Source organism: Onychostoma macrolepis, chromosome 16, assembly GCF_012432095.1.
Source record: "Onychostoma macrolepis isolate SWU-2019 chromosome 16, ASM1243209v1, whole genome shotgun sequence".
NCBI classification, from domain to species: domain Eukaryota; kingdom Metazoa; phylum Chordata; class Actinopteri; order Cypriniformes; family Cyprinidae; genus Onychostoma; species Onychostoma macrolepis.
In genome coordinates this window covers 13,651,915-13,663,686 of record NC_081170.1, presented here as the reverse complement: position 1 = coordinate 13,663,686, position 11,772 = coordinate 13,651,915, and the positions used below count along the sequence as shown (strand labels likewise).

General features: G+C 35.7%; 1 protein-coding gene across 3 annotated transcripts in view; it reads right to left on the bottom strand.

Annotated features, from left to right (window-relative positions):
* Positions 1-11,772, bottom strand: part of mroh1 (maestro heat-like repeat family member 1) — a 75,936-nt gene that overhangs the window by 35,046 nt on the left and 29,118 nt on the right. For 2 of the 3 annotated variants that reach the window (XM_058746485.1, XM_058746488.1), the window contains exons 11-13: positions 6,661-6,761; positions 2,638-2,783; positions 1,228-1,359 (exon numbers count right to left, since the gene is read on the bottom strand). In XM_058746485.1, the coding sequence (XP_058602468.1) occupies positions 1,228-1,359; positions 2,638-2,783; positions 6,661-6,691 (309 nt within the window). In that variant the 5' untranslated portion in view covers positions 6,692-6,761. Of the gene's footprint in view, positions 1-1,227; positions 1,360-2,637; positions 2,784-6,660; positions 6,762-7,491; positions 7,736-11,772 lie in introns of those variants that run through there. The other variant, XM_058746487.1, reaches the window with a different exon arrangement.

Sequence of the window (11,772 nt, the reverse complement as noted above, 5' to 3'; positions counted from 1 at the left end):
TGCTGGTTTAAGCAGGGGAACCTTCCGTGCCATGCATGATTTCAAACCATGACGCCTTCGTATTACCAACAGTAACCTTGGAAACGGTGGTCCCAGCTCTTTTCAGGTCATTGACCAGCTCCTCCCGTGTAGTTCTGGGCTGATTTCTCACCTTTCTTAGGATCATTGAGACCCCACGACGTGAGATCTTGCATGGAGCCCCAGTCCGAGGGAGATTGACAGTCATGTTTAGCTTCTTCCATTTTCTAATGATTGCTCCAACAGTGGACCTTTTTCACCAAGCTGCTTGGCAATTTCCCGTAGCCCTTTCCAGCCTTGTGGAGGTGTACAATTTTGTCTCTAGTGTCTTTGGACAGCTCTTTGGTCTTGGCCATGTTAGTAGTTGGATTCTTACTGATTGTATGGGGTGGACAGGTGTCTTTATGCAGCTGACGACCTCAAACAGGTGCATCTAATTTAGAATAATAAATGGAGTGGAGGTGGACATTTTAAAGGCAGACTAACAGGTCTTTGAGGGTCAGAATTCTAGCTGATAGACAGGTGTTCAAATACTTATTTGCAGCTGTATCATACAAATAAATAGTTAAAAATCATACATTGTGATTTCTGGATTTTTTTTTAGATTATGTCTCTCACAGTGGACATGCACCCACGATGACAATTTCAGACCCCTCCATGATTTCTAAGTGGGAGAACTTGCAAAATAGCAGGGTGTTCAAATACTTATTTTCCTCACTGTATATATATATATATATATATATATTTATTAATTAATGTCATGTTAGGGCTGCACAATATATATTGCATGTGATAGTCATGCGCATCTCATCAGTAAAGCCGGTTCTGTGATTAGCAGTAACTCTCCATCACCTGCTTTTAGATGGAGTGGCATTTAATACACGGAGCCGTAGTTTGCTGACAAGCCACACAATAATCATTCATAATTGCAGATGAATCGCATTCGATTATGAACGCGATATTGCGTGGCTTGTCAGCGAACTACGGCTCCGTGTATTAACTGCCACTCCACTTTACTAATCATCACAAAACCGGCTTTACTGACGAGATGCGCATGACAATAGCATGACATTAATCGTGCAGCCATATGTCATGTATTCCTGGAATGGCAAAGCTGAATTTTCAGCAGTCATTATGATCATTCTAATATGAAGTATTAATCTCACTGACCCCAAATTTTAGAACAGTAGTGTAAGTCAGCTGTCCCACCTTTGATTTGGTCATCTCTTCTGATGCTAGCTGTATGACACTCTTGATCTTGGGGTAACTGATGTCATCAATCCTGCTCTTCACCACCAATTCAATGGTTTGCAAGATCACCACTCTGTGCCCGACCACCAGCTACAGAGGACAAAGATAACCTGCAAGTAAACTCATGCACAGGTACTACGGAAATACACTATGAAAGATATGCTAACCATAATTCGAAATTTATCACAGGCTCATACATCCTATATTCAAATTTTACAAAGTAGGTCAACTATTAAAACAGAGTTCAGCCAAATAAGAGGCAAAAAACACAGAACTACAGTCCTGTCTGTGAGTAGTGGCTTTCCCCTGCAACACTAGGCATTACAAATCAATAAAAGGAAGAGCTCTGGTTACAGTTAAGAGGTTTACTACAGATGAGATTGATGCGTTTCCTTTTTAAAGAAACATGCACTAAATTATCTTCTTTTCTTTTCTGTTTAAGAAATGGCAATTTTGACCTCTGGGAAGGAAATTCTGCACGCAAATAAAGGAATCACATGTTTGCATAACATGAAAATAGAGCATAAAACTACTTAATGTGACTTGCTGAATTACAACACCAATGTTTCAGAAACAACACATGCTTGGGGACATTAGCATGAAGAGATGAAACACTGCTTCTGCTTCCTGTTAGCTGGCCAACAAACTCAGTCAGGAACACACTGTTAAATGCACTTGAATATTATAATAGCCCAGGTATTATTACAAACATCTGCTCAAGAAATGTACTTTCTTATAATAGACAAGCATAGAAAAGTTCCTTGATTTAAAGACATTGTTAGTCTATTTGTATAACACGGTTGACATCAATTACCCTACCAAAGTTCAATGTTTTTTTTAATGTTTTTGAAAAATGTCTCTTGTTCTCACCAAGGCAGAATTTGTTTGATTAAATACAGTAAAAACAATAATATTGTGAAATATTCAAATTTAAAATGCTTTTAAATAATTGAAATTAAATTTATTAATTAGTATAATTTTACAATTTAAACTGTTCTTTCATTTTAATATATTTTAAAATGTATTCCCAAATAGCACTCAAGATATATTTCTTATTATCAATGCTGAAAATAAATTGTGCTGGCTATATTAATGGAAACAGAATTTTTTTTTTATAACATCTTTATTGTCACTTTTGATCAATTTAATACATCCTTGTAAACGTATCAATTTCTTCAAGTTAAAAAAAAATGTAATCGCACCAAACTTTTGAATGGTAGTATATCTATATCTACAGAGACGAGACTGATTTTGTGATGTCTTCTAATATTTGATGCTTTTCATATCATAAAGGCCATGTAAAATTCATGACATTCAGCATTAAGCTACATAACAAGGAAAGCGTTACAAGGATACGCTTTGGCTGACCTTGGGATGTTTGAGCAGGTAGTCCTGGCACATAGACAGGACTTTATCAGGCTGCTGGTTCCCCAGTGTCAAGATGGACTTCCTGACCTGTTCCTGCACCACTGGGTCCCTGTCGTTGGCAGCATCCAAAAGAGCCAGGGTCACCTCTGATTGGATAAAACAAACACATGAATTTATGCACAGAACGCGATGGAGATAGGTATGAATTGCTGATATGCGTGTACTGGTATAAGTTTTCCATTTTAACATATATTTAAAATGTAATTTATTCCTGTGATGGCAAAGCTGAATTTTTAGCAGCCATTTCTGTCTTCAGTGTCACATGATCGTTCAGAAATTCTTATTATCCATGTTGAAAACAGTTGTGCTGGCTGATATTATTTTTGAAACTAATAGATTTTTTTCAGGATTCTCTGTTGAAAAGAAAGTTCAGAAGAACAGCATTTATGTCAAATAGAAAACTTTTGTAGCATTTTAAATGTCTTTACTAAAAATGTACTTTTGAAATGACTGCATTCTTGTTGAATAAATGTATTAATATCTTTTTTTTTTTAAATAATTACTGACCCCAAACCTTTGGACAGCAATGTATAGCTGTCCTATCGTTTTGTTACTGTGTCTGTTTCTCAAAGGACCAAATGACATAAAATCATTTTATTGGTTTTAGTACTATCTCAGACTATGTGGTAAATCCAGACAGAACACTCCTACACAAACTCATTCTTTCAACACCAAAAACTGCTGTTTCTTGCCTACTCATACTCAACAACTCTTTAGTGAGTGGGTGGTCAATTAATCATTGGGATTAGTGTAATTAACTCTAGTTGGTCTCTGCACTGGGGACGTGATTGATGCATATGACTCACTCCTGCTCCTAAACTCAATACAGACAATACAACGTAAGGAGGAAGATCTGCAATGCAGAATATCTTAAGACAGTCTTTGCAACATCTGGACATTTCAACCACACTTAATCTTCACATACAGACTCATCTGATTAGATTATTCTAATCTACCTACAGCGCACTGAGTAAACGAGTTGCCTAAACATACTCATTGGGCAATTAGCTTCAGATCCAACCTAAAGAACAGTGTTGAAAGACACTAATGGGATAAGAGAAACCCATGACTCTGTTCAGTGTGACTAGATTCATGTGGGAGTCCATTTTAAATGAAAAACAGGTGCTTTTGTTTTGCACCTAAATATGCCCTTTTGGCATCAACAAGTGACATTAAGAAAGATATGTACAGGTATAGATCCGGATGAATGTTGATTAATAAACATTAAATACACTAATATTTAAAAGTTTGGAGTTAGTAATTGTTTAAATATTTTAAAAGACATTAATACTTTTATTTAGCAGGGATGAACCAAATTGATCAAAAGTGACAGTAAAAAATATTTATTTTACAAAACAATTCCATTTCAAATAAATATTGTTCTTTTAAAATTTCAATCCACCGAAGAACCTTGAAAAAAAATTGTGCACAGACTCCACAAAAAATATTAAGCAGAATAACTGCTTTCATAATCAGCATGAATGATTTCAATTCTGACATTTGACTGGAGTAATGGAGAAAATTCAGCTTTGCCATGACAGGAATAAAATATATTTAAAAAAAATATTAAAATAGAAAACAGTTCATTTAAATTCTATTAATATTTATTATTTACCGTTTAGTTTTTACTGTAATTTTGATTAAATAAATGCAGAGCATTAAAGACTTTTTTCAAAAACATTAACAATCCCAAATCTTTGAACGGTAGTGGATTATCGAGAAGTCTGCTGGTAATGTGAAATGAAGCAACAATGACGATAACTAAATTTTGTTCTTTCTTGTGTTATATACAGTGGTGTGAAAAAGTGTTGGCCCCCTTCCTGATTTTTTATTTTTTTGCATGTGTCTCACACTTTAATGTTTCAGATCATCAAGCAAATTTAAATATTAATCAAAGATAACACAAGTAAACACAACATGCAGTTTTTAAATGAAGTTTTTTTATTATGAAGGGAAAACAAAATACAAACCCACATGGCCCTGTGTGAAAAAGTGCTTGCCCCCTAAACCTAATAACTGGTTGTGCCACCCTTTGCAGCAACAACTGCAATCAAGCGTTTACGATAACTGGCAATGAGTCTTTCACATCGCTGTGGAGGAATTTTGGCCCACTCTTCTTTGCAGAATTGTTTTAATTCAGCCACATTGGAGGGTTTTCGAGCATGAATGGACTGTTTAAGGTCATGCCACAGCATCTCAATCAGATTTAAGTCCAGACTTTGATTTGGCCACTCCAAAACCTTAATTTTGTTTTTCTTGAGACATTCAGAGGTGGACTTGCTGCTGTGTTTGGAATCATTGTCCTGCTGCATAACCCAAGTGCACTTGAGCTTGAGGTCACGAACTGATGGCTGTACATTCTCCTTCAGGATTTTCTGATAGAGTGCAGAATTCATGGTTCCATCAATTATGGCAAGTCATCCAGGTTCTGAAGCTGCAAAGGAGCCTCAGACCATCACACTACCACCACCATGTTTGACTGTTGGTATGATGTTCTTTTTATGAAATGCTTTGTTGGTTTTACGCCAGATGTAACGGGACACACACCTTCCAAAAAGCTCAACTTTTGTCGCATCAGTCTACAGAATATTTGGCCAAAAGTCTTGGGGATAATCAAGATTTTTTTTGGCAAATGTGAGACGAGTCTTTGTGTTCTTTTTGGTCAGCAATGGCTTTTGCCTTGGAACTCTCCCATGGATGCTGTTTTTGCCCAGTCTCTTTCTTTTTGATGAATCATGAACACTGACCTTAATTGAGGCAAGTGAGGCCTGCAGTTCTTTAGATGTTGTTCTGGGTTCTTTTATGACCTCCTGGATGAGTCGTCTTTGTGCTCTTGGAGTAATTTTGGTAGGCCGGTCACTCCTGGGAAGGTTCACCACTGTTTCAAGTTTTCTCCATTTGTGGATAATGGCTCTGACCATGGTTTGCTGGAGTCCCAAAGCCTTAGAAATGGCTTTACAACCCTTTTCAGACTTATACATGTAAACTATTTTGTTTCTCATCTGTTTATGAATTTCTTAAGATCGCGGAATGATGTGTTGCTCTTTAAACATGCTTCACTTTGTCAGACAGGTTCTATTTAAGTGATTTCTTGATTCAACAGGTCTGGCAGTAATCAGGCCTGGGTTTGGCTAGTGAAATTTAACTCAGCTTTCTAAAATAATGTGGTTAATCACAGTTCTTTCATGATTTAATAGGAGGGGGCAAGCACTTTTTCACACAGGGCCATGTGGGTTAAATAAACTTCATGTAAAAACTGCATGTTGTGTTTACTTGTGTTATCTTTGATTAATATTTAAATTTGTTTGATGATCTGAAACATTAAAGTGTGACAAACATGCAAAAAAATGTAAAAATCAGGAAGGGGGCCAACACTTTTTCACACCACTGTGTGTGTGTGTATATATATATATATATATATATATATATTGGCAAGTAGATTCAAAATGATGAGTGTACTGTAATTAAGAGCTACAACAGTAGAAAAAAAACTAATATATATATATATATATATATAGTTAATTCTGTATAATATAATAACTGTACACTCATCATTTTGAATCTACTTGCCAAAATTTACTGTTTGCCTAAAATTATAGATCCCCCTAATGGAAAAAACACACCTTTTTAACCACTTTCAATGCAAATACACAAATGCTGAGCCGTATATTGAATATTGTCAAAAGGCTGAAAAAAACAGAGATATTTTTCAATTACAACGCCCTGCCTTAACCAAAACAGGCCAGCTATACACAGATCTAAAATGCACTACAAGTAAATGGTTTTGCTTTAGTACACACTGAGACACTGGAGATGAAAACCAAGGCAATGTTAAACACAAAAAAGCATTCAGGATATTATAACACTAGATCATGTTTACAAGTGCTTGTGTGTAGAGTAACATAGATCGTTGACATGAAGTAGCCTATATTAGTGGGCAAAGTGAATAAGAGTGTTACTCACGCTCTACGTCAGTCTCCTCTATAACGCCCATAATGAGGCTAGCAGCAGAGATGCTATTAGGTATGCATCTGGTGGTCCAGTATCCCTCAAAAGAGCCCACTCTAAAGATATAAACCAACAACATCAGAGATGAACCAATAATCAGTTTGACCACTATTATTCAAATTTTAGGCCTCCCAATAAATGGCAAATATTTACTTAAAAATGTAGTCTTTTGGATATCATTAATTTATTCAACAACATTATTAGTATCGACATTATAATAGCATAAATAGTCATAATTCATATTTAATTGTTGCATTCTAAAGATTATTTAATTATCATTGTCAAAAATACAAAGCAATACGTGTTGTACATAGAAATTCTCTCAAATTACACACAGTATCTAAACCTAGCCTGCGGCCTAGACAGACAACAATGTGGGCATCATATGCAAGTGCACAATTCTGCAAAGACTATGATTCCTAAATATGCTGTCTAGGTAGACAGCTCAATAGGTTTTGGGACGCAACCCGACACAGCGTTCCATGTGATTGGGCAATATGGCACAGATAAAGCACAATCATGTAACATACACTGAAAACGGGACGTATCGAGATATTGACTCATTGTTCAACTAACATTGTAGGTCGCTTCCACAGTCGTTGGTATTTCAGGTTCAATATCAACTTCCTCAAAGCCACAGCGACTTATTAAACTACTATGACAGCGTTTGCATTACACTTGCGTTAGCTGTTATGCGGTCAAGGCAACTGCAATGCGAATACAAACATTTAATATGATTTTACAACAACGTCAAATATCTAAAGATGCACAATATGTCAATATTACCTTTCCCTCGTCTGTATGTCTGTTTGGCTCGCTCGCCCTCAGGCTATTCACTCGACTTCCCTTTTCTCAGATGCATCGAACAGTTACTAGACAGCGAAGGGCCTGATGTAAATTCAGCAAGTGGTTCTGATCCTGAACCTAACCGTATAATTGATTATTCGGCTGAGGTTGATGGTCTCATAGACGCTACATGGTACTCTAGGTAAACACGCCTAATCACGTGCTTCTGCTCAGGAGGAACGCATCAGAGTGGGCGTGGTCTGTCGCGCAGTCCTCCAAACACCAACGAAGAAGACACACTGCATGCAAATCGACCTACTTAATTATTCATATGTGGCAATTTGGGACAGATACATGTCCATGTATCTACCACGTTCTATAAAAACATATATATATATATATATATATATAATTTTATGTATATTTTCTTTAGTTCCTCCAGAACAAGACCAACAGATTAACTTTTCTAGACCAGACGATTTCTATCAGAGGGCCGGGGCTCACTGTGGGGCCTCAGCAAACTTCCAGTGTTAATAAATTCTTATTATTATTGTTATGATAAAACTATAATCTAAATTCAAATTTCTTTCCTGTCCCTCAAAAATGTATATTTTATATTTTCTGTTATTAGTAATAATAATAATAATAATAGCAAGCTTAAAAACTAGCAGCTACAGCAGAGACAGGCCTATTCTAAATGTTGATAAGTTTAAATATTGTGCTGGACAAAGGGGGAGGTCAAAAAAGTTGGGAACCACTATAAACACGTGACTGCCTGATTTGCATTACTAAGATTGAGCAGCATGAATAAAACAGTGTCATCCCTTATATTCTTACTGTATTAATACATCTGCCATGTTCTGAAAAATAGTGAATGCTAAAATCTTGAATATTGCAAGAGAAACTGCCCCAAGGTTTGCAGGTTAACAGGTGTTATTCACAGTTCACACAATACGCACTAGAGGGAGCTGATAAGCTCTTTTGATATGAAATGTGTCTTGTGTCATGCTTTGTCAGACAGCAGGCCCTATCTCTGGGCCTTAAATCGTTTCCATATGGGTCTAAAAAACAACGACAACAACAAAAAAAATAAAAAACATTTGTAGATATATACATATTTAATTGGACTTTTGACTCAAAAGCTATATGTCTAGTTAGTGAGGTATAACCCTTGTTATAAGAAGTTGCCTGTGTGATTGAGACAACTATACACACACAAACAAGATCTGAATCTTACAGTCGCGATAAAACGGAAGCATATAATTTTTTCTGAATTATGAGGTACACCCAAGTGTAATGGATTATAGAAAGGAAAAAGATATAATGCTAGGACTCATATGGGGATGCATCGGTTGTTGATTGGACTTTGAGTTTCAGCAGAATAATTAATAGGAGAAGTCCTGCATACATTACAGATAGAAGTCTGTCGTTTTGAATAAACATTACGAGATCAACCTTTTTTTTTTTTTTTTCAAATGAAACAAGGTGACTTGTTCACAACCAGGGCTGCGTTTCCCAAAAGCATCGTAAGCTTAAGTACATCGTAGACCCATTGAACCCAATGGAGCTATGATCAACTTAGGCTATACGATGCTTTTTGGAAACGCAGCCCAGATATATAGCATGCATTTAGAAAATAAGTAGGGTGAATTTTTATTAACTGACTTTAAAGAGTACTATGATAGTTTTTATGATTATTTTGATTTTATTTTTAATTTAAATTTTTTATCTAAAATGTATTCATTTTAAAGATTTAATAATTTTGCGGCATGTTTTTAAATGTCTAGAGTTTCTCTTTTATTAATTTATTAAATCTTGCCTTAAATAATACATTATATATTTTATTTTTCTTTATTCCACTTAATGTTTATTTAAAATAACATTTTTAAATGGTTTTAGTTTTAGTTGAATATAATATCCCTGCACTGAGCCACAAAAAGCTTTGTACATCAGTGACCATTTGTGTCCTACTTGACTGTTGTGAGTTTGCAAACATTTACAATCGCATTGCATATATTGTGAAACTGCAATGCATTCTGCATCTGACCAACATAAAATAAATAGTTATCATCTGATGATATGAGTACTGAAAGTAGTTACTTTAATCAAATAAATACGGCCTTAAAAATGATTTATTGTTCTTTACAAATATTCAGCTGTGAGGAATTTATCAAACTGCAACCATCCAAACTGTATTTGTACTTTAATAATCTTTGAAATTTTTAACAGTATCTTTTAAAGTGCTAATATTCAAACACCATTTCAACAGAGCTTTGAATGCAAATGTCTTGAAATGATGGATTGCAGAAGTTGATTTGTGTGGCCTGCTGTTCAGACACTGCTGTAATTACACAGCTTTTATTTGCACAGCATGCATGCACCATATTTTTCGCTCCTTATTTTCTTGGCCTTGTCAGAGAGTTTAATGAAAGTTTTACTGCAATTGATGAGACACAACAGGGAATTTGGGTCTTATTAAACAAAATCCAAAGTCCACTAGACTGTGTGGCCGTTTTAATTAGGAATGCAAAACTACTGAGACATTTTCTCCTCTGTTAATGCATAGAGAGGATTGGCAGCCATTAAAGTCAATCTGTTTCACCCCAGTAGGGACTCTAGGTCTGAGAGAGAATTACGAAGTCAGTCTCATAAACAGAACTCGGGATGGATCGCTCACAAAAACCTGCTGCTTTTACTGAGAGGCACCTAATGTGTGACAGACACATGTGTGCACTACACAGCCAAATAAGCAGATGAAATATTTTCAGTCATGAAAAACTGTGACATTTTAGAACCGCTTTGAATATGTTTAGTAATATACGTTTGTTTAAACAGCCAGTTATGATGGAAAGGGTTCTTTTTTTCAGCTTTCATGTGGAAACGATAGGCTTTGCTGCCATCCAAATATGCAAAACCACCTTTAATAAAGATCAATAATTCATATAACATTTACACACTCAATAAATCTGGCGTATGTCTAGCAATCAGATTCACATATGGGTCTGACTTTATATCAGTGCAAGAATTTCTAAGTTTGAAGTCTACATAAATAAATCAGGGTAACAAAAGTCCCTTACACTGCATGAAGAAGTGTCTGTAATGCTCTCAGTCCCTTTAATGGCATGACCCATTTTAGAGACCCCTGCAGCTCTGTCATTACTCCCAGAATTAATATTTTCATATCCAGTGAAACGAAAGGTGAATCGCAAGAAAATAAAGGTTAGGCACACGCCAAAGCTCTAAATCTACCCTAGAAATCAGGACCACATGTAGGGGGAAAACGGCAGCACTACGTCAGGGTCAGTTTTGCTGTTAGTGAAGGGTGGTATGGATCAGTACAGACAGCAGTGTAATCTGATCTGAGACCAGATCTCTGACGTGGTGTTTGAGAACAGTTCAGGATTGTGTGTTCAGGAGTGGACTGACATGAAGCATATATATATATATATATATATATATATATATATATATGCATGTGTGTATGCGTGTGTGTGTATGCATGCGTGTGTGTGTGTGTGTGTGTGTGTGTGTGTCCCTGGATCACAAAACCAGTCTTAAATCGCTGGGGTATATTTGTAGCAATAGCCGAAAATATATTGTATGGGTTAAAATTATCAATGTTTCTTTTATGCCAAAAATCATTAGGATATTAAGTAAATATCATGTTCCATGAAGATATTTTGTACATTTCCTACCGTAAATATATCATAACTTAATTTTGGATTAGTAATATGCAATGCTAAGGGATTAATTTGGACAACTTTAAAGGCGATTTATATTATATAAAGGCAATATATAGATTTTTTGGCACCCTCGGATTCCAGATTTTCAAATAGTTGTATCTCAGACAAATATTGTCCTATCATAAGAAATCAATGGAAAGCTTATTTATTCAGCTTTCAGATCATGTAAAAGCTCAATTTCACAAAATTGACCCTTATGACTGGTTTTGTGGTCCAGGGTCACACATCACATCACATCACATCTGATTTTGTACATTTGCCTACTAACAAAGAAATGATCAGTTTATAATTTTAATGGTAGGTTTATTTGAACAGTGAGAGACAGAATAACAACAAAAAAATCCTGAAAAACGCATTTCAACAAAGTTATAAGTTGATTAGCATTTTAATGAGTCAAGTAAGTATTTGATCCCCTATCAATCAGCAAGATTTCTGGCTCCCAGGTGTCTTTTATACAGGTAAAGAGCTGAGATTAGGAGCACTCTCTTAAAGGGAGGTCTCCTAATCTCAGTTTGTTACCTGTATAAAAGACACCTGT